Source organism: Arvicanthis niloticus, chromosome X (assembly GCF_011762505.2).
Source record: "Arvicanthis niloticus isolate mArvNil1 chromosome X, mArvNil1.pat.X, whole genome shotgun sequence".
Taxonomy (NCBI): domain Eukaryota; kingdom Metazoa; phylum Chordata; class Mammalia; order Rodentia; family Muridae; genus Arvicanthis; species Arvicanthis niloticus.
The window spans coordinates 2,945,515-2,969,879 of record NC_047679.1 but is presented as its reverse complement, the minus strand read 5'-3'; the positions used below and the strand labels follow the sequence as shown (position 1 = coordinate 2,969,879).

The following is a 24,365-nucleotide window of genomic DNA, read 5'->3' as shown; positions in this document are numbered from 1 at the left end:
CATAACAGGTAAACAGTAGTTGTTATACTATCGGTAACTTGTATTGTAAAAGCATTTTATTTCCCAGTCAAGAGTCCTATACATATCTTAATCATTTTCATGATATTCAAATTGTGTAACTGTCCCTGTCTTCCATCATATACATACTTTGAAGGGAGTATGTTTCCTTTTTATATTTTCTTATTTTATCCAAATGTCTTTTGTCTGTGTAATAAGTATAAAACCCGGATTAAATCTGTTTTTTAAAAATAATAACAAGATTGTTATTTTTCTGAAGTGAACTATATATATTATTTGGTATTTTCTTGCCAGAAAGCATGATGGTAGTGTAGGTCATTTTTATTTATCTCATGCTTGATTGTGTGAGATAGGTAGAGTACCTAATTTTTTTTTTTTTTGCCGGGGGGGGGGGGGAGGGGGGGCGTGGTTTTGAGACAGGGTTTCTCTGTATAGCCCTGGCTGTCCTGGAGCTCATTCTGTAGACCTCATTCTATTAATTAGAACAGATTGCCAAAGTTAGTATGAGGCCAGGCAGAGCAATTAAGTCAGAAGCTGAGAGAAGCCAGATTGAATCAGTCAGCTAGAAGCTTTTAGGTCTTGGCCTAGGGATACTTAGAATAGAGTAGAAAGTGCTCTGGGCTCAGTACTAGCCATGGGCACTGGCTCTCATCTCAGCCTTTCAGTTTAAGAAATAAAAGCGACATTTGCATTTACAGTTACTAGCACTTCAAGTTTGATTTTTAATTGGAGTTTTAAAAGCTTTATTTGGTGCTAGCAAGATAGCTTAGTGGGTAGAAGTGTCTCAAGTGTCTCAGGAAAGAACTGACTTCCACAAGTTTTCATCTGACTCCTCCCCAGCAGGAACATGCACACACAAAATCAATTTAAAAAAAAAAAAAAAGAGGTTCTTATTTTAAAAAAATGTATAAAAGCAAAAAGGAGGAGGGGGAATGGGATAGGGCTTTCTAGGGAGGGGAAATGGGGAAGGGGATGGCATCTGAAATGTAAATAAAATATAAAATAAAAAAAAAAGAAACTATTTTAAAAAAAGAGAGATTCTTGGTGTTAATCCCATAGATGTGAGGACATGGCCAAACAAACTAAAGTAAGCTTTTTCTTTTTCTCCTCCTCCTCATCCCCCTCCTCCTCAATATGGGGAATATAAGGATTTTTAATAGGTCAATAATAGAGGGTTTTCAGATGGGGGATTTGGCAGGCAAATAGGCAGGGTTACAGAAGTAGAACATAACCATAATTTGTTCACAGTGTTTTTAAACAATTAAGGCATTGTTGCAAGGTGATAACAACCTTCTGAAACAAAGGCACAGTTGCTGTTTCCTGGAACAAGCCATACAGAACTATTTGTAGTTAAAGTTACAGGTAGACATAATGTAATTCTTGAGAAACAGATATTTAATCATAAACATGAATGAACCTAGTTTGTCTTTACTAAGATGGCTTTCAAGCCTAAGATGGAGGCATGCTGGTTTAGCAAAAGAAACACTTTTTTTTTTTTTTTTTTTTTTTTTTTTAAGTGTTTGCTGGAGTTGAGGCTCCTGGACAGATCACACCAGGCCAGAACAGTTCTACCAGAGAGGTTTATTGTTGGGGGAAAAGGACAAAAGGGGGTGATGAAGATGAAGATGAAGGAGAAGAAGGAGAGAAAAGGGGTGTGTGTGTGTGTGTGTGTATGTATGTATGTGTGAAGTGTCTGTCTTTTATTTGGGCTGTGACATAGCTGCATCCTTCGCTAGCTCAGGTAAAGGTGGGCAGGTGGACCAGGTGGACACTGAACATATGGTGATTGCCATGGCAACAGATGCACAGTCCCTGTCCCCTATGGGTGACCTTACCAGGATTGCTAGAAGGTGACCTGTGACCCTAAAGCTGGTTCCTGATTGTAAAGCCAGTTCCTGATGCCAACATACCTCCCTTTTTCTTATAAAGAGAAGAAAAAAAGTGGGGAGGGGGAAGCGGATAGTGAAAGGCAAATAGGGGCATCAGGTCTCTTAAACTGATTCCTGCTGTCTAGGGACATTGTCAGTTTCCGGGTGTAGCTGATTTTCATCATCAGGGTCCACTTGGTAAATGATATCAGGCTCCTCTGTAGACAGTGGCTGATAATGCTGTAACAGGAACTGAGTAATAGCTTGGTTGGAAATTTCTTGTATTTGTCATTGGAAGGAATGTAGAAACACGATTAATGAGGCAGGGAACAAATAATAACACTAGGAAAATGATTAGGAAAGGCATCATGAAAGGGAGTATCCACTTCCATATATGGTTTTCGAAAAGCCAGGAATTGGAGGCCTCATGTTCCCTGAAATTCTGCATGTCTCACTGTAGCTCCTGGATTTTATTTCTCACTATCTTAGGTTGGTTGACATAGAAAGAGCATGTGATAAAATACCCTGACCAAAGCAACTTAAGAAAGGGAGGGATTATTTTTGCTCATTGTTAGACTCTATTATGGTGGGGAAGTGAAAGCAGCAGAACTTGAATCAGTTGGTCACTTTGCATCTAGGCAGGAAGAAGAAAGCAGTGAATGCGTGTGCTTAGGCTCACATTCTTCTTTTTAAAGGCCTAGGATCTCTGCTCAGGGAATGATGCTGCCCACCTTGAGCAGGTCTTCCCACCCTGTTAGCCTCATTCCCTCAGGCATGCCCAGAGGCCTAGCATAGCTAATCAGTAGGTATCAAACTGACACTTGAGAGATTTACCAGCACACTTTTTTGCTACATAGTTTCAGGCCAGCCTGAGCTCCCTTTTGTCCTAAAGGGCAGGTATTGATAATAGATTTGAGCTTATCAATTTTACTTGCTTTCTATTTGTGATATGAGTTTTTGGTTGTGTTTTTTTTTTTTTCCCCAGAGTATTTGCATTTTTACTCCACATGCTTCACTTCCTCGTAAAGAAACTTAGTAAAACATACTTCTGTTTAATGCCTCTTGATTTTTTTTTTTTGCAATTGCATTTCATGTTACTTCTGTGTTATTGGTCTCATAAAGCATTGGTACTATTGTTTTTGTTTAATAGCTAATTAAGAAATTGTGAGTGTTAGTATGTGCATTTGGGTGGTCAAAGAGGCTAGAAGTGGGTATTGGGTCTCCTGGAGCTGGAGTTAGAGCTGCTGGTGATCTGAGAGTTAGTGCTGGGAACTGGACTTTGGTCTTTGGCAAGAACATTTATGTTTTTAACCACTGAGCTCTCTTCTTGCCTCCCTAGTTAACTTTTAAGGAATTTCAGTTAATGTATAAGTGTAATATTTACATAGTTTCTATATTTCTTTTTCTATTTTGTAGATCTCAGTTTCCATCTTGTATTATCTTTCTGCCTGAAGGACTTGTTTCTTGTGACATTTTCTTAGTAGGTACTGGTTGTTTTTGGCTTTTGTGGTAAAACTTTATTTTTCTTTCTTAAAAGGTTTTGGCTTGGTATGCAATTATTAAATTGTTATGCCCAAGTCACAGGGACACCAAAGACCACTGAGGAGCCACTTCTGATGCAAACATACCCATGAGCAGAGTCTCTCACCATCTCAGTCCCAGCAAGTCAGAGTGAGAACCCCTGAGTCTAGGGGTGCAGGGTATTTTTTGTAGTTGCAGCAAGCTTGGGGAATTTCCATATGAGTCAGCAAGTTAATATTTTAAAAACTGCATTTTCCCGTAGTTGGCAGGAACCTAACATGGGGCCAAAAACACCTGACTACTAGGATGGCTAAATTATCTATTCTCTGCAGGATGTCAGGTTATCTCTTGATCCTGCTGTTGTATCCTGGCTGTTGCTGGGGGGCAGGGTGGTGGTGGTAGTAGTGGGAGGTGTTGTCATAGGATGTTTACTCAGATGGACTTTGTGATTTTCTTCCTGGAATGGGAGTATAGCCCCTGGTATCCCACAAAATGGAGTTTCTTAAAAATAAGGACTTGGTTGGGCTTTACAAACTGACTTCTTCCCCCCTGTAACACTATGGAGGTGTTTAGCCCAGATTTAGTGCTTTAACTGTTTTATAAGTTAAATTTGCTTTCCCCGCGCCCCCCCCATAAGTATGTCTTTGTCTACTTGTGGCAGTTTTTCCCTCATTGCTAGTATTAGTTAGGTCTGTTTTATCCCAGGGTTATGTTATGACTTGTAGGTTTTTTTTTTCCAGAATATATTTTTAATATTTCCTAATTGATATCTGTTGCTCCTTGATCTATAACTTTCATCCAGTTTGAAATATCTGTTTTTGTGTCTTCAGAAATTTTTCCTTACATCTTGCATTCTAATCACACATATAACATGTTGTTTGAAGGTTTTTTTTTTTTTTAACTTACTGATGTGCTGTGTGTGTTGTGTATGTGTTATGCATGCATGCGAGTGTAAAAGTATGTGTACCTGCTGTTGTTTTAAGAAGAAGTCCGACCGCAGCTCAGAACAGACCACTCCAGACCATGCGGTTCCAAGGGGGAGGAGGTTTATTCAGGGGAAAGGGCAAAGGTGGGGAGAGAAGAGAAGTAGAGGCCGGCCATGACCACGTGGAGAGAGAGGAAGGGGGGGAGGGGACAGAGAGGCAAGAGGGTAAGAGAGGGTAAGAGGATAAGAGAGTAAGAGAGCAAGAGAACAAGAGAGAGAGAGGAGGGGGCAAGCAGCCCCTTTTATAGTGGATCAGGCTACCTGGCGGTTGCCAGGTAGCTGTGGGGAGGAGCATACCTGGCTGTTGCCAGGTAACTGGGGAGGTGGAGTTTAGACGGAATACTAACACCTGCTCCCAGACTTGGATTTCAGGTGTCTTCCAGTATTCCTATCTGTGAAGTTACAAGGTCTTTTACTGAACTGGAAGCCTGATAGTTCTATCAGGATGTACTTTCTGCGCACCTCAATATTAGGCGCTGCAGTCATGCCTGGCTTTTAGATGGATATTAACATGCTTGTGCTCTTCTTACTCTTCTTACTCAGCAACCTCTCTAGCTCTTTCTTACCACACACCCCTTCTGTTCTGTTATAAAGATGTTTTTCCTTTCTGGATCTCATTTTGTATTCCTTTGTTTTCAAGTTTACTGACTTTGTTCTTTGGTAATGTTCAATCTACCCAGTGTATTTTTGTCTTTTAATTTTCAGTTGTGTCTCAAAAAACCAAACAAAATGTATGGTCTTTCCTTAACATGTTTATGCTTTGCTCTAGTTTTTCCAACCCTATATTTCATTGATATTTATATAATTTTGATTTTCTGTTGACTGTGGTTATAGTTTCTTGCATGCCTGGTCACTAAAGATAGTGTGAATTTTACCTTTGTAGCTTCTGGATATGTTTTTGTTTTGTACAGTGTCAGACAAAACAAAGCAGCCTTTAGCCTTACCTCAATACATAGGGCAATATTCCTTTGAAAATTTTTTTGGGATGCTACTTAATAGCCCTCTCCCCCCCAACCCCCTTACATGTAGGAACAGCAACTATTTTTTGTCACTGTTTAAGCCACATGCATTTTTTCCCTGTTTCAGATGTTCCTAAAGAAATTCCTTCCCCCAACCCAGCACATACCTATTGCTACTTATTTAGCGGTTTAAGGTAAAATGTATACAGATACCCTAAGCGCTCTGTTTGTATCAGTCTCATCCCACTATCTGCTTTCTATACTCAACTCTTGGCCTATTTACATTTCTAGTTCCCTTTTCAATCAGGTAAGTTACATTTTGACTGCATTCCTCTACTTTACCATTGGACACACTTCTAAGTGTGTGTGCATTCCTTTACTATCCTTAAGTAGCCACTAAATTGGCTTTGTATCAGATTTTCTAAAGTTCTAATTTGGTGGAATCATGTTATATATATTCATTTGTCATTGTTTCTCATCATAACCTTTGAGATTCACCCATATTGTCCTGTGTATGAATGTATACTAAGCTTTATTTCTGAGAAGTTATTGAGCATATGAATCACAGTTTGCATACTCCTTTGTCTTTTAATTTGTGGGTTGTTTTTATGTTTAAAATTTATATGAACACACTTTGATAGTCTTTATGGACATATATTTGCTTTCTTTTTCTTTGGGCAAATACTTATGAGTAGAATTAATGTATTATATATATTAAATTGCAAAAAGACTTTCAAAGTGGGTGCATTTCTACCAGCAGTATATGAGTGTTCCAGTACTTCCATATTCTTCTGAATGTTTGGAATAGATAATCTTAATTTTAAACATTTTAGGATGCATAGTAGTATACCATCTTTATGCTGTTGTCAGTTCACATTTCTCTAATGATAACAAATGTTTTATCTTTTCTTTGGTTGGTACCAGTTTACATATTTGGTCTATTTTACTTGCAATTTTTTTTCTCTCTAAAATAGAGTCTCAATTTGTAGCCCTGTCTGTATAGATCTGGCAGGCATCAAACTCAAAGAGATCTGCCTACCTCTGCCTCTTTCACCCTCAAAATTGGCTCTTCACATTATTTTGTTTTGAGAGCTTTTGACATAGTTTGTGTATAAGCACTGTATCAGGTATGTGTTTTGCAAAGATTTTTCTTTAGTTTGTGATGCTTCTCTTCATTTTCTTTTAACAGTAGTTTCTGAAGAGTAGAAAAATGTAGTTTTTTTTTATAAAGTTTCATATATCATTTTGTTCTTCCATTCTGTTATGCTTTAGTCTTGTAACAGTATTAGTTTCTGTTTGGATTCCCTCTCTCCCTACCTTTTCATGTTAAAAATTTGTGTGTGCTTACACACACATGCACATGTGTCATGCAGAAAAACCCTGAGAAGGTCAAAGGATAACCTATAAGAGTCAGTTTTCCCCTTTAAATATGTGTGTCCTGGGGATTAAACTGGGCTGTCAGATTTGGCCGTATCTATACTGCTACCTACAGAGAGAGACTTCTTGACAGCTCTGTGATCAGATTTCTGTTTTCATAAGTTTGAAATTTCATTTCTAAGCTCAAAGCAGATTAGAAGTACTTTTTCACAAGTGAAATAGATAGTAGAATTTTCAACATAAACTCATGTCTTAGGGTTTCTATTGCTGGTTAAAACACTGACTTAAAACAATGTGGGGAGGAAAGAGTTTAAGCAGCTTAAGAACATCATCCAGGGAAATAAGAGCAGTTGGAACTCAAGCCAGGAACCTGGAGGCAAGAACTGGTTCAGAGGCTATACAGAACTGCCGCATACTTGATTGCTACTCATGGCTTGTTCAGCCTGATTTCTTATATCATCTAAGACCACCTACTTGTCCAGTGACCTAAACACATCAGTTATCAATAATGAAAATGTCCCATAGGCCATTGTGGGATGGTAACAGGATTTTCTCAATTGAGGTTGCCTTTTCCCAAATGAATGGGTCAAGTTGACCTAAAACTAGCCAGCACACCATAGGAACTTTTTAATAGGAAATGTGACATTTTATTCATTCAATAAATAAATCTTCAGTTACTTTCTGAATATGGTTCCTTTTTTAAATTCAAGAGGTTCTCTGAAGGAATACAGCTTTTACCATTTTGTATCTTAAAATTTATTCTTTTTTGAATTATGTAAAGTGGCTTTCAGCAGTATGGAATTAAGTGAGTTATTGTTGTAAAAGAATATTATTGTTGTCCCATAAAGAAACACACAAAATGAAAGAAACCTGGCAAGGCAATTTCATTTTGTAGAAGGGTGTGCCATGATCCAATCTGAGTTAGCAAGAATACCAAGCAGGAAGTTCAATAGTTTTTAATCCTAATTCTGGAGTAGTGTGCCTTTCCTCTTTAACTGAGGTCTGCCCTCACTGTTTTCTGGAACTTCAGACCTAGTGATAGCAGGCATGCAGGTACATGTAGTCAAAACACCCATACACATAAAATAATAATAATAAAATTAGAGCTGGAATAAGCAAGCTTCCCAAACCTGTACTTTTTTATGTGTCCCCTATTGGAATTATAGTTGTGTCTGCCTAATGCCTACATGTAAAAGGTTTCCTTTGTTTTTTGCTTGTCATGTAGGTGTATTTAGGCCCTTGTGCTGCCTATACAAGCACTATTAGGCTTTGTATGTCAGGATAACCTTGAATGCATTTATGTAGTCCAAGCTAGCTTTGAACCTCCCATTCTCTTTTCATTATTCTATCTTGCCATCCTGAGTGTTAAGATTTTCAGTGTGAACCTCTATGTCTAACTTTAATACTAAAAGTTGCTTTGACACTTTTCTGCCCATTGTTCTGAGTTCAGCTTCCCTCTAGCCCACTTTATTGTAACTTCAAAAACTACTTATATATTAATTCACTTATCTCTATTTTGCGTGTGTGTGTGTGTGTGTGTGTGTGTGTGTGTGTACTTTTTGAATTGAAGTCGCATCACTTGGGGTGAAATCTTTATTTCCCCAAAGCTATACACTATCTAGCAAAACCCTAATGCCAGGCATAGGAAACCCCTTCTGCATTGTTGGTCAGCGTAGCCTAAGGAATCTCCCCCCCCCCCCCCACACACACAAATGATAGAGGTTATTGCTTTGGCTATTGGTTGCCTTCCAGAACTTACTCTATAGCTGAAGATAACATTTACAACTTCAGATATAGAACCTGGAAGAACTGGGCTACAATGGAATTGGAAGCCTCCTTTCTGAGAATTAGTTCTCATAGTACTAGAAGGTGCTATGTAGTCTATCAAAGGAGAACAGTAATCAATAGTTGTAAAGCCTACAAACCATAATAGTGACCAATGGCAAGCTATTCAGAAAGATACAATGTCACTTATAACCTGGGGGCACCCAATAGATTTCTAATTGGAAAAAAGGTCTGTTCATTAGGAAGAAAATCATGCCCAGTACTGTAAATCTTGCCCATCTACCTTTCTGTGGCTGGTGAGGCCAGAGACTCTAGAGGAGAACCTACTACTGCCAGTTCCTTAAGCTAGTATAATTTTGAATTCGAGATACTTCTTATGCTCATAGATGAGTTAATGCTTGCTCCTCATCAGGTGAGGCCAGAGACACTAGAGGAGAACCTACTACTGCTACTTCCCTGTTAGTATAATTTTGAATTAGAGATACTTACTTCTTATGCCCACAGATGAGTTTAGTGCTTGCCCCTCATCAAAGAGGCTTCATTTTGTAGCAGAGATCATGATAGAAATTCACAGCTGGTCAAAGCACAGAACAATTATCCAACTCCAATGAACATATCTACAACACAATTTCTACACCCAGGAAACAACAAGGAAGAGGAGGCAGAAAATTGCTAAGGGCAAAAGAAGAGAGAGGGCATCTGCTACAAAATAATGTATATGACGGGAAGTGCACCTATGGAAGCCCAAATAAGACCTGAAAAATGACAACAGTTGACATGTTAACATGAATAGGGAATCTCACAAGGCCTTACTTCTAGATGAAAAGTTATAGGCAATTAATAACTGCAGAGAAAAGTAGAGTTAATCTATTCCAAGGACATAAGGGAGGTGCAAGGTGTCCCAGAACATCAAAGGCAGATCCTAAAGTAAGCACGTTTCCTGCTGCTAACCATTTTGCCAGCCCAAGCCTTTTGATTTGATTTGTGAGGCTTATGTACAAGCACATACTGGTCTATCTCAGGGTCCAGTTTTGACATCTTAATCATTTTGTCAGGTCTCTTAAAGTTAAGAGAGTTAAGAGAAGTTACCCAAGATTTGTAGTGTATGACAACTGGAATATGCCATTAAACTCTGTTTGTCATTTGTCTTCTTTAGAGTTCAAACCAATTAATAGCTTTTTTTCCTGTCTGAGAAAGGAAGTGTAAGAGTAAGGGTGTATAAATATTTTGGAAGTGTAAGATAGAATTAATATGTTTGACTGATGTTCATTACAAGGAAAAGATAATTAAAAGGTATTTTAAATCTGGTATAGATTTTGGCTAAGGTGAACCATTGGATATAAATGGTAGCTGTTCTTACTACAGAGATTGTATGAATTCTCACATAAGTAAAATCTTCGTGCTTGTAGGAAAAATGGATAATATTTGATTTGAAAATAAGTTTGTTTGTATGAGCAGAGATTACAGTAATAGTTTAGATTTGCGATTTTTGGACAAAATTGTCATTTGTTAAAGTGCTTCTTTACTTGATTTGTCAAATATTATTTTGTAATGGGAAAGAGATTCATGTCCTAATTAGTGGAATCTCTGATAAATACTTAAAAGAAGCTATTTCTTTTACAGAATGATATTGTATTGAGATATAAGAAAAAAATAATTGATTTCCTGGAGTATAGATATATACATTATCTTATGGAGGAAATGTATTTTTAGGATTGCTACCTATGTCTTAAACGTTTGTGCTCTTTTTTTGTAGGCTGTTCGCTGCTATGAGTCTCTGATCTTAAAAGCTGAAGGAAAAGTGGAGTCTGATTTCTTTTGTCAATTAGGTCACTTCAACCTCTTATTGGAAGATTATCCAAAAGGTAATCAGTTTTCTTGTTGATTCATATGTATTTGTGTATATATGGATATGGATTTTTGTGGAACAATTAAACACAAAACATGCATACATACACACATATATGCATCTATATTATACAATATAATGATTGTTACTGGACAGGCAAGTAATACAGGGAGAGAAACACATGAGCTTGTACCTTAAAACTAGTTTATTTTTTTCAATGTTCTTCATCAAGAAGGCTAAGTTACATGTCTGAATGTAGAAGTTAGTCTTCTGACATTTGCCCTTTTCAAGAATCTAAGGTGCCAAATTAGACCGTTTACTCATATAGGGATTTAAAAAGCTGCCTGCCTGCCCTTCCCCAACACAAAAAGAAAACAACACAGTAAAGGAAAACTGTTCTTACTAGTGATAACATTTAAACTTAGGGTATCACTAAGTATCTATATGCACTGGATGCATTTGTTTTCAGCAAATGTGAGGAGAGTGCCTAATGGATAGTAATGGATTGTTGTTATTTCACATTGCTATTATATCATGCCAGTTTTGGGTCTGGCCACACATTTTCCTAATGGAAGTGTAGTTTTAGTCTAAAACGTTCCTATTTTGTGACATTCTCAATTTAGCTCTGATATTTATATTTGCAGATTATATAAACATTTCCAAGTTCTTGTTTTCTAGTATGTAAAGGTCACAAAAGTAGTCCATGATCACTTAGAGGTTTTAGGATTATTATGTGATACTAGCTAGTACTGAGCAAAATAGCTCCAGTTTATCAGGATAACACGCATTAGTAATTTTTTACATGTATTTATTTACTTGCTTTTTTGTGTGTGGGGCATGCATGTGCTATGGAATGGAGAGAACAACATTAAGAATCAGTTTTCTTCTTCCATCTTGAGGGTATCAGGGATTAAGCTCAGGTTGTCAGCCTTGGGGACAGGTGCTTTTTACCCACTGAGTTATCTTTGGCCCAATACTTACTATTTTAACATCAGTTAAAGATGGCAACTTATTTAAAGCAAACTGTTATACTAAAAGAATACAGAATTCTTTGGAATCTGTTTTGTTTTGATTGTACACCTTTATATACTGAGAGGCCATGTTACTTTAACAACACATGAAGAGGGGGCCTAGACTTGAAATACCAGCATAGGGCTCTCTGTCATTTAATGACCTTAGTTATCACTAAACCATGTATCTTTTAACTCTTTATTTCAGATGTCCTAACTAGTTAATTAATTTATTTCTGTGTTTGCTTATATGTATATACACGTGCTATTACATGGATGTGGATGTCAAAGACAACTTGTATAATTGTTTTTTTCCATCTACCATGTGCGTCCTGGAGCATAGGCCATTAAACCTGTCAGCAACTATATTTCTTTACCTGCTGAGCCATTTTTGCCAGCCCTTAACTTTTTAAACTACATTCTTCAGTGAATTTAGCTACATTTTAAATTTATAAAATGTTCAGTTAGGGGCTGGAGAGATAGATGGCTCAGCATTTAAGAACATTTATTGTTTTTCAGGAGATGAAAGTTTGTCCCAGTACCCACATTAGATGGCTCACAACCAGTTGTAACTAGCTTCAGTTCAAGAGAGTCTAATATCTTTTGGCCTCTGAGGGAACCTGGGCTCCTGTGCACATAAATGCATGCATGCACGCGCGCACACACCCATGCACGCATGTACGTGTGGTTGCTCATGCTTTTAGCTGCACCATTTGAGAGTCAGAGGCAGGAGGATTGCTCTAAGTGTGAGGCTAGTGTAGTATCTTTCAGACCAGACTGAAGTTACAGAGTTGAGACTTTTGTCTTACAATACAAATAAGTAAGCAACAAACAAAAAGTTTGTCTGTGAAGACAACAAAGAATCAAGGGGCATTTGGAAATTTTCTTTTATGTTTTGGAATGTGGAATGTGAGCAAATAGTAGTTACAGTGTCCTGACAAACTAGCTGGTGTAAGTAGTAAGTAAGATGGGAGAAGAAGAAGATAGCTAAAGATTGAATTGACTGAAAACAATTTACTGTAAATACCCACCTACCATTTTAAAGATTAGATTAGTTGGCTGTTGCTAGTAGACAGTAGCTTAATTTTTAACAGGAAGGGGAAGAGAATGGGTATATCACATATTTCAAGGTAGTTGCTTCTATATGAGGTCTCCTTGAGAGTTTGAAGGGCACTTTCTCCTAATAAATTTTGTCTTAAAATACAAGCTAGGGCTAGAGAGAGAGCTCCATGAAAAACCAGAAACTAGTTATCCCTCCCCACCCCATCCATTCTTATAATTGTTTGCCTCTGCAGCATACCCACCCACACTCAAACCACTACACCAATTATAAAGACATTTCTTTTCTCAGGTTTACTCCTTTCTTTGTAACTGGCACAAGATTAAAAAAAAAAAAAACCTGTTGACCTCAGTTAAATAGATAACTTATTTTTAAAAAACATTATAAAACATAAGTTAAAATGAACCATGCAGTGAACATGTAAATCTATGATTACAATGTTCCAAGTACATATTTGTAGGGGACTTACTGCCTTGTTAATCAGGGAATGATTCTCAGCTATATACCTGGATTTATTGTTTTATTATTTTTTTTTTTAAATTCCTTGAACTCAGGATATCCACGAGTTTAGTTCCTTTAAGAAACAATAACAACAAGCAATACCGGCATACCCCCTATTATGCTTGCCATGGTAAACAGTGGAATCTGTTTTATGAACATTTTGGGTTGTGATTTTACTGTATTTATCATCCTAATGTCACCCACTTCCTGTCTTACATGAACTAAAATTTTTTTGGTCAGTAAATGATACGCTATGGTTATCTTACTTTTGATTAAAAGTACACACACACACATTCTGTCGCTTATTTGGTTATTTTATTGTAGTCATAATGTTTGTATTCTGTGTAAACTTTACCCTTAATTCTAATTCTAATTCTAATTCTGATTTATTCTGGTAATTCTAATGCTGATTTCTCTGCCCTCATATCTTGTTTCAATCTGGACACAGCATTGTAATGGGTAGGCCAAGAATCTCCTGTCTCAAGTTTATATAAAGAGTTCTTACCATTTATTCACTGCTTTGTCAATAAATGCTAATCACCCAATGTCTGGGCAGAATTGGAAATAGGGTAGGGTATCTGCAAGGAAGAGGGAAAGAGGCAGATCAGTGGCAGGATGGAGGAATTGGAACTGAAGAACGGGTCTGAAGAACCAGATCAATAATAATAATCCAAGCATCATGGAATGGGGCTGGGAAGTAGCCAGATTAGCATAGGAGGTAAAGGTAGACCATTTAATTGCTCAGCTATTGAGTTGCAGTTTTGGATAAATCTGATTCTGCTGTGTGGATACTGGGGTTATTTAGCATAAACTAAAGACATATAGCTGCCTTATTCATGTTTTATATTTATTTATGTATGACACCCCACATTGGGCACTACTATGTCATATTTAATCTTAGTTGGGAGTTTCTACCCTGCCTTTGATCATTCAGTTCCCAGATAAGACAAAAAACTTTTATATTTATAATAAACCTTTAAAGAGCTGGGCAAATATCCACTTTCTAAGTTATTCTGTCTACATCTCTGTAAATAGCCCCTAGATATTATTTGCTATATTTCATCCAGGCTGCTCTTCAACTGGCCATCCTTCATGGTCATGTTTTCATGTTTCACCTACTCCTTGGTGACTTCTTTTCTTTTTACCTTCTCTCTTTTCCCTTCTTGGCCCTCCTTAGATTCCAAGCCCAGTAAATGAAATTCTGCCTATCTGTTTTCTGCCCAGCTATAGGCTATAGGCAGCTTTTTTCAACCAATAGTTTTAAATTATGGAGCAAGGTTACATAGCATCATTTGGAGTATGTGAGGATTCTCTGATCCTGGGGGAGGGAGGACACTATTTAGCATTATAATACTTAACAACAGACCAAACCTCCACAGTTTACTTTTAGGAATTTATCCTAAAAAGAGTAGTGGATAAGAGATTGCAGCAACATTGAGACCCATTGGTGTACTTTAGATCCTATGGAAGGGAGGATAGCCTTCATTTAGCAAGGAATTGACTTTAGGATAGTGACCTATGGAAGCTGGAAATAAAACTAGTATTGCATTGAGGGAAGAATGAAGCCATTATTATAGCCTTCACCAATTATTAAAAGGGTTGAAATTAGTTAAAAGGTTGCCTTAGGAGGCAATTTCAACAAAGTACAATTTAGTTGGATTATAATAATCATTCCTGATGTTAGTATGAGAACATTAAAACCTTAAAAATAACTGATTCACATTTCATGTTGAGGTGGAAGTTTTCCAAAGTATATAATTCCCTGAAAAATTTTAACCAGTGATAGATTTTTTTTGTTGTTGTTTTTGCTACTTCCTTCAAGTAATTGCCTTCTTTCTTTCTTTACTCCCTTCACCCTCTCACCCCTTATCTATAATTTGTGGCAAAATATGTTTGGAATGGTTTAGTTCTTAGACAGAAATGGCTAGGACTGGTTGTATACCAAGATTTGTTACATTGTAGAAATCTTAGGTCAGTTTGCCTGAGCATGTTTTCTTTGATTAAATGACAAAACTCTACTGTGAGTATCTTATCTATAAACATAGTATATAAGTACAGTGTAAGAACAAAAGGTCTGTTTTCTAATAATTGATAGTAAGTTTGGCTAGCAAAAATAAATCAATGTTTCTGATACATTTGTTACAGTCATTCTGATACAGATTTGAAACATAAGGATACTGCAATGAAAGTTTTCTGTGGTTTTTATTCTTAGAAATACCCAGTGATAGTAAACTAAAAACTTTTTTTAATAGATAAAGATTGACGACTGCTTGAAGGACCCAGGTGGTAGGTACTTGTAGCCTTTATAGAATCACACTGATTTATTTAGATTAAGAAACACAAAATTTATTAGTATCTTAAAATAAGATGCCAATGGAGGTAAATAAAATAAGATAACCTAATAGAGGTAGAGTGTAGTTACTAAGAAAGTCTATAATTAAATAGAAAGATGAAAGAAATGCTTCATTTATCACGCTCCCTGCAATTTAGATTATCAACTCTGACTTTGAATTTGATGTTTCATATTTATTTAGTAATTTATAGCATTGTTGTATAGATGCCATGTTTCTACTAACCATCAATAGTAGTGTAGTTTTTGTAACTCAGTGTCATTTAATTTGGATGTTATTATGATTTCTTTGAGAATTCCTAATTTTGAAGGTGAATTTTCAAACACTGAAAACTTAACTCATAATTTCCATATTTTAATTTTTAAACTTTTAAAAATTTCAGTTTAATTTTCAGTTTAATTTGTTGATTAGTGAAGTTTTTATTGGAAAAGAAAGACTAATATCAAATGAAGAAATAACTTGTTAAGGTATATGATGTGTTGTGACCCACTTCTCCCTAATTGTTCTAAGAATTAGACCCAAGCTTTCTGCATGCTAGGTTAGTATATACCATTGAGCTACACCCCTTTACTTCAGTTCTGTTTAAAAATAAAGTTTAAAAAATTTTCTTCTATGTGGCATTCATAATTTGGTTGTATTACATAGAAAGTTTCAGAAGCAATTAATTTCCATATTGGATTCAAACATTCAGCTGCAGAGACATAAAAGATTATCTAAAGAATATATGAACAGTTTATTAAGCAGTCCCTGGTTAAAGTGTGGTATTGTCCTTCTTTGTCTCAGCTCTGGTTCTACAAGATGGCTGGATAAATTGTTAATACATTGTAATTCCCTGAGGGAACCAATCTGACATCTACAACATGATTAGTTTAGCAAGGATGTAGTCTCACCTTTTATTGGGAGGGGGAATATCTTTCCTGGAAAGTTTTGGTTTTGTAAATCTAAGGCAACTGGAGGCTTTGGAAAATAACTTATGTGTGCCATTAGCCTTGACAGGAATGAAATACGTTAGGTTAAGCAGATTGAAGCAGGCATATGAGACAAAGTAAAGGACATAGATACAGAATGAAGACAGATAGTTTAGTCTTATCATCCTATTGATAGCTTGTGTGCTCAAGTGAAGAGTTGATGCTTTAGCAATGGCAGGTTTTTCCAAGTGCCCATTGCAGAATTAGTGTTAAAATTTGTCCTTTGATTTTGGTCTTTCTTTTTGGACTACTGTTTACTGATATAACTGTTAGCCCTCTAGTAAATGACTTCTGGTTTGTTTGTTGTTCATTTTTGAGAGGTCTCTCAAACTTCTTAATCATATCCTTCTATTGTATTATTCTTTAATAGTTTTCCAAATTTATTTTTCTAGAGCATCTTGTGTGTTTTTTTTAGAATATTCTTGCTCCATCATGAAAACAGCATTTCCTATCTTTAAAGAGCTTTCCCCCTTGGACGGTCTTCATCTTATTTTTACCATTTATTTTTTGTTTCTTTTAGCCTCCCCCATCCCTTGCTTTAGATAGCTGATAATTCTTAACTCTACATGTTTTAAAAACTATAAAGTTCAACAACTGGAACCTCTGAGCATGTACCAATAACTCGTTTAGTCTGACCTGCATGGCCTGCTTTTGTTGGAGAATTTATGCATCTGTTTTTGATCACATTGCCTAAGAAACACCAAGGGTTGTTCCTACCTTGGTGATAATATCATAGAGTGGTCTGGATATGAGTCTCTCTTCTTCTAAAAATTCAGGGTGACTCTAGGTTTAGAACAAAGCTTTTCTGGGCTTTAGAACAGGACATGAATGATGACAGCACAGTGCTCCAGTTATTTTCTTATCTTTGTGCCTTGAGGAGGTTGGGGTGTGTTTGGGAGATAGGTTACATATCACAAATTTTTAGACAGATATTCCTGGATGTAAGCCTATAGAGTTAAGTGGGTGATCCAAAGTAAGGAAGATAGACAAAATGAAGGCAAATATATTAAGCTTTTATCCTCCTTTAGTTATCTTGTGGGTCTAACTGAGAAATCAGTGCTTATTAGCAAAGGCAAGGGCTTCTAAATACCTACTATAATAATGTTTCTTAAGATTTTCCTAAAGTGAAACATAATTGTGACTCATAATTCTTCTCCTTCTTTTAGCATTATCTGCATACCAGAGGTACTACAGTTTACAGTCTGACTACTGGAAGGTTGGTGCACATTTTCATGCTAATTTCTTATTTGTTTTTGTTGGCACATCTATTATTGGTTATAAAAAGATCACAGCTCATTCTTTTTCTTTTAATGTTACTTCTGCGGGAAAGAGATTAGAAGAAGGAAATCAGTATCATTTTGTTTTCTATTTAACTACTTTGTATTTTATTAAGAAGGATTAGATTGTTGACATTTTATTAACCAGAGATGAACTGATTGCATGTAAAATAATTGAAAAATCAAACAGAGCCAAACTAACATCTTTCACCTAGCAAGTGCTTGGGTTAATGGTTTATATGGTCCTGAGGATTGAACCCAGGAACTTACACTTGCTAGACAAGCACCTCACAACTAGGTTACATTTTTACCCCTTTGTTTATATATTTGTTTTCCTTCTAAGAATTTTGAAGTCACTATATATTCTGGATATTAATCATTGGTGTAGCTCTGGCTGTCCTGGAACTCACTCTGTAGACCAGGCTGGCTTTGAATTCAGAGGTCTTTGCCGCCTTGCCTCCCCAGTGCTGAGTGAGATTAAAGATGTACACCACCGCCAAAAATTTTGTAATTTTCATTGGACTTGTATTGTCACTTTTACTGATTGATTCCTTTCCTATGCAAAAGCTTTTTAGTTCTATGTAAACCTATTTGTCTTTTTTGTACTTTATTTTCCTGTGCATTATTTCCAAAGTCATTGCCTATACTAATGACATTGTTACTCCTGAGTTTCATTTTTCTAGTAGCTTCATAGTTTCAGGTCTTAAATTTATGTCTGTTTAGTTTTGAGTTGATTTTTTTTCCCACAAGGTTAGAGATAATAGTACAGTTTTAATCCTTTGCATAGAGATGCTTAGTTTACCAGAATCAATGTATTAATGAGATTTCCCTTTCTCTGTTAATGTTTTTGGTTCTTTGTAAGGAGTTACTTGCTTCTTAATTGCATGGGCTTATTCGTGGGTTCTCTTACTTTTTGTCTGTGTACATTGCTAATCTTTATCATCTGAGCATAATTTGAAATCAGCTAGACCTTGGGGGGGGATGGTCTTTTATACTTTCATGATTTTACATTTTCTGTTTCTATCTCTTCACCTTGGGTAGTGTGGACATTTGACATTATTATTGCAGTCCACGAAGATGAAACATCTTTCCATCTTTTGGTGTCATCAGATTCTTTCATGAGTGTTTTATAATTTTCATTGGGAATGTCTTTTATTTGTATGGTTAAGTTTCTACCTAGATATTCTATTTTTGTAGCTTATCATGAATATAAGATTCCTTTCATTATATCTCCCACCCCCCTAGTCACAGTGTTGGTGTGTGGTTTGTAGCATGTAGCATGTAGCACACAAATGTCTGTGCACATGCATGCAGGGGCCAGAGTAAGATGTTGGATGCCTTCTTTATTGCTCCCCAACACTCTTTTCTGATGAAATCTCTCATTGAACCTGGAGCTTATCATTTCAGCTAGCCTAGCTAGTAAATAAGCTCCTAGGATCTACCTGTTTCTGCCCACTAGTGCTGCAGTTACAAACATTGTTGGACATGCCTACCTTTTTACCTGGATACTGGGGATTTGAACTCAGGTCCTCACATAATTGCACAGCAAATACTCTTACCCACTGAGCCATCTCCCATGGTCCTGCTCTTTTTATTTGTTAATATTTTTTGCATTATACTGTGTTAGTTTGAACATGATAGTAATAGCCTTAGAGTACTAAAATGCATTAGTATCTCATTAAAGAAAAAAGAAATTAAAGCACTCCACCTTGAAGTAATTTTACCAAAAGCTAGCCCAGATACAAATTCCCTATTTCTTTCTCCCTGCGTCTTCTGGTCTCTCTTATCTACCTGTTGTATGAGTCTGAATCTGTTTGCCTTAACATGCTGTCTTATATGAGAGAGGGAGGGGGGGAGGGAAAGATAGACCCTAACAAACGGGCTTTGCTCTGTATTAATTGAACAGCATAGAAAGCATCACATGGAGAAGACATGAGGGACACGTTATAGAATTCTTTAACAGGCTTTTAGAAGGAATAAAATATTACTGATTACAGTGGTCCTAGATATCAAACAATATTCTTATGGTAATGCTTCTAACATTTTTGGTGGATATTTGTTTTATAAGGTTGCTTTTCATTCAACCTATTGCTTTTAACAAATGACTACCACAGCACATACACCTATACATATCTTTCTGGGTCAGGGGCATGAAACAATATCAAGTTTAAAATTGCAGCTATGTGTATTAGCTTAGGCTTTTCAATGGGAAATCCATGGCAAGTAAGGTTGGTTGTTAAGTTGTTCTCTTATAGGTTAAACAAACAGGTGGAATATACAGTAAGATAGATAGTTGTCTTAAGTGAGCTCTGTTGCAGAAAAAAATTAAAAAATGTGGCACCATCCTGTGCTGTTCCATCTATTCTCTGCCCTAGTGGTCTTGCCGCCTCTGCCTCTAGACTATCCCCAGCAGCAACTGAGCAGTGAGTGGATTCTGCTTACATTCCCAGCTATCCACCCCCCCCCCTCCCGTGGTCACTGGTCCCAAATCCCAGTATCTCAGTAAAGTCAAAACTATAGAAGCTTATAATTAATCAGTCATATATGAATACATTCTCAATTCACAAGATGCCCGCACAATAATTTCAGAGCCAATTGATAATGATACAAGCTGCCCACCTAGATTAGACAAGTTATCCCAATCATTCGATTCTTTAGGATATTCATAGATTATTTAAAGCCACACAGAATCTGGATCATCTTCCTCCTCCTCCATCTTCCTTCTCTATATCTCTCCCTGTCTCTGTCACTGAAACTCTTAGTTCCATCTCCCTTTTCCCTGTCCAATCACAGGATTCTTGTTGTATTAATATTTAAAGTAATTGGGGGAAAATTCTCCTATGGAGCTCAAGGTGAATAACTGACTGTGAGGTCCAGCAAAAGTTTCAGTTTCTTAGAATGTAGGATTTATTTTCATAATAGTAAATTATTTTATAGTCTTTTACATATTTTACATATTTTACATATTTTACAGTCTTACTGAGTTCACTTACCAGTTCTAATAATCTTTAAAAGTCTTTAGGTTATTCTAAACATAGAACTACATCATTTATAAACAAGTGCAGTTTAACTTCTCCTCCTACTAATCTTGTTTTGCTTCTTCATTTGACCTGGCTAACACTTCTAGTGTTATGAAATGAGAGTGGTCATACTTATTTGGTTCTAGATTTTTGAGGAATTTTTTTTTTAATTTTGTACCTATTCAGTGTAATATTTTACAATTTGTTTATGACAATAGTCTCTATAGTCTCTGTGCTCATTTAAATAATTAACCAGTTTTTCCAGCCTTTTTTTGTTTTGTTTTTTGAAGAAAATTTAGGTAACATTTTCTCTTTGTCAAAAAAATTAAATAACATCAACTAATGGCCTGGGGATATGGCTCCAATGGCAGGATGCTTGCCCAATATGCACAGAGCTCTGGTTCTAGTCCCAATACAATGCAAGTGGTCCATTTTGATGCAAACACTAGTGTTTTGGAGGTGGAGATCAGAAGATTAGAATTTAAGGTCATCCTTGACCACATAGAAAGTTTGAGGCCAGCCTGGGCTTAATGAGACCCTATTTAAAACAAACAAACAATAACCCCACAAAGTCTAATCCTCAAAGGATGAAGAATGAATGACCAGTGAATATATGAAATATATTTCTGGGAATGTAAACTAGCTGAAGCATTATGGAGGTTTCTAAAGGAAACTAAAAGTAGATCTACCATGTGATCAATCTATACCATTTCTCTGTATTTACCCAAAAGATTTCAAGTCTACATATCACAGAGAACTCTTGGATATTTTTGTTTATTGCAGCACTGTTCTCAATAGTTATGGAACAGACCTGGGAATCCAACAAAAGATGAATGGATATAGAAAACATAGTATCTGTGACTGTAATTTTTTTTCAGTCATAAGAAATATGAAATTATACTGCTTATAAGAAAATGGATGCAACTGGAGATAATCATATTAAATATATTAAATTAGCCTCCAAAAGACAAATCCCATATTTTCTCTCATTTCTGGGACATAGATGTTGTAATTTTGTCAATTTTTCGTATTAGAATTTTTTGTTTGCCTGCATTGTCTGTGTGAACTATTTTGGGGTAGAATTTATTCTCAGTAATAATTTCATTTGCTTTACCATAACCATACCATATAAAAATTATTTTAAATACACCTTCACAGACAATAGTGAATTTAAAAAACTTAAATATGTGTCCCCCTTTTAAGATTATTTTTATTTTATATGTATGAGTGTTTTGCTTGCATGTGCGTATATGTACCATGTGCATGCCTGGTTCTGTAGAAGGCCAGAAAGATCAGCTCCCCTGAAACTGGCATTATAGGTGGTTGTTAGCCACCTGTGCTGGAAACTGAAGCCTGGTTTTCTGTAGGAGATCAGCAAATGCTCCTAACTGCTGAACCATCTTTCCAGCTCTGATTGCTTAATTTATTTACCTTATTAATACTGTTCTCTATGTGTTAAATATTGAAGTATGATGAAGATTTATCTTTTATTTAGTATAATATAGTTTTAAGGGCCAGCATGAAGTTGCTACAGCTCATTCTGCTGACTGTTAACAGTACTCATATCAGCAAACACAAATTACTAAAAGGAAAAATGCAAATCAAAACACCAAAAAAGCTCCCAGGAAAGCGAAACTTAAAAGTATATTTGTTGATGCTGGGTGGTGGTGGCACATGTCTTTAATTCCAGCACTTGGCCTGATGAGCTGCATTTGATCCTCAAAACCTACATTGTGGAAGGAGAGAGCACTAGTAAGATGTCCTCTGACCTCCACACCTGTACTTTGGTGTATATCTATCTCCAACCCACAAATGTCCTCCATAAAAAGAAATATAACAAAATTTCTTCAAAATTAATTTTAGTGCTAATTCTACATGTAATTATAGCTTAATTTGAAGTGTTTTTTCTTCCTGTTATATTTGAATATTAAATTTGATGAAATCATAGATTCAGTGATATGTTATTTGTGTAATATAGTAAGTTTATTTGTTTGAAGACATTAACTTTTGTTCTTTTATTGTATTTCTCATTTATTTTTCTTGTATAAACTTGGTTATTTTTATTCTTTTATGTTTTTCAAAGTTTGTTAGTGTTTCTTTTGGTATGGTTTAGCTTATTTTCTATCCTTTGTATTTCTTTAAAACCTATTTCAAGTTCCTAAATCTCTTGGCTTCTTATAAGAGATCTGTTTTTTGTCTTCTGCAACTTTACTGTGTGTATGGCATTTCGTTGTATTTATTCAGTTTTCTGCATCTGGGTATTATCATCTTTAGAACTAGAAGTTTTTGACTCTTGTTGTTTTTAAATCTATCCTATCTTTCAAATATGACCTAGATCCCATTTTACCTTTTCTCTATACAGCTGCCTTTAGATATATACCAAGCTTGCCCATTCTCAAGTTCCCTTTCAGAGTCCCATGCTGTTGGCTTTGTGCTACATTAGGAACTAATTTTTACTGCACTTTATTTTAGGTTCACTAATCCTCCAGTTACATCTGATAGGAAATTATTCTTTGTTATCTCCCAGATAAGTAAGAGTTGTACCTCTTTCTACCCCCACACCTCCCCTCCCTGTATATTTTCAATCAATAATATACTAAAAAATCTTTCAGGGATTCAGATTTGCATGGGAAATCTCTGTAAACTTTGTAGTACCTAATTTGCCTCCTATGTGGCTAATGAAATCAAAGCTCTGAACTGGTGCTATTTGAAGTAAATACCTTACAGCATCTGAATTTCTGAATTTCTCTTTTCCATGTGAGATTTTTTGTTTGTTTTTTAAGACACAGTTTCTCTGTGTAGTCCTGGCTGTCCTAGAACTCACTCTGTAGACCAGGCTGGCCTGGAACTGAGAAATCCACCTGCTTCTGCCTTCCAAGTGCTGGGATCAAAGGTGTGCGCCACCACTGCCCGGCTTCAAAAGCTTTTTTTTTTTTTTAAATGTACTTCATTGCTCTCTTCAGACACACCAAAAGAGAGCATCCGACACCATTACAGATGGTTGCAAGTCACCATGTGGTTGCGGGGAATTGAACTTAGGACCTCTGGAAGCGCAGTTAGTGTTCTTAACCACTGAGCCATCTCTCCAGTCTCCATGTGAGATTCTTAATATTCTCAGGTATTTATAGGTTATACAGCAGGTTGAGGTAACAATGAGGAAGTTTATAGCTCAGGCCTCTTGGAATGCCTTCAAATCTTTATTCTTCCTACACCTCATGTGATCTCCAGTAAAGTTAATAGTCAATTTCTTTTTTCTGTTCTCTATCATTAAGTTTGTGGAATTAGTGACAGCATGACATTACTATGACATTTTAAAACTTTTGCTTTGATACTCCCCAACAGGGTTGATTTGGCAACTTAGCCTGAAAACCCAATTAAGAAGACAAACCTAAGAGATTTAGTCTATGGTTAAAAAGTTAGAGATTTAATCAAGGTAGTCACATTGGCAAGAGGAATAAAGAGGTACAGTAACCCAAATCACCATTTGGTAACAACATGAGCTCTAGGTTTAAATAAAGGAAGAATCACACTAAGAAATGTGCATAATTAAGCAGTCTTCTTCAAGACATGGACCCAGCCATTGTGGACCCTTACAAGATGCTTAGAAGTCATTGTTGCTAGAGGTGACAAGGAGGTTTGCAGGCAGTGATTCTTTCTCCAGGATATAACTGTTTTCCTAATCAACAATTGCTTTCATTTGTGGGTGGCTTGTCCTGCATGTTTTTTTCTGAAATCCAAGATGACTGCATGTATTACTATAGTAACATCCCTGTCACTTATCATTGAAGGAAATAGGATAGATTACTTAGGCATTCC

The 24,365-nt window shown here is 36.3% G+C and overlaps 1 protein-coding gene across 8 annotated transcripts in view; it reads left to right on the top strand.

Annotated features, from left to right (window-relative positions):
- Kdm6a (lysine demethylase 6A) overlaps positions 1-24,365 on the top strand; it is a 123,114-nt gene that overhangs the window by 25,231 nt on the left and 73,518 nt on the right. For all 8 annotated transcript variants that reach the window (XM_034484935.2, XM_076918458.1, XM_076918455.1 and 5 more), the window contains exons 3-4: positions 10,270-10,378; positions 17,419-17,468. In XM_034484935.2, the coding sequence (XP_034340826.1) occupies positions 10,270-10,378; positions 17,419-17,468 (159 nt within the window). The remainder of the gene's footprint in view (positions 1-10,269; positions 10,379-17,418; positions 17,469-24,365) is intronic.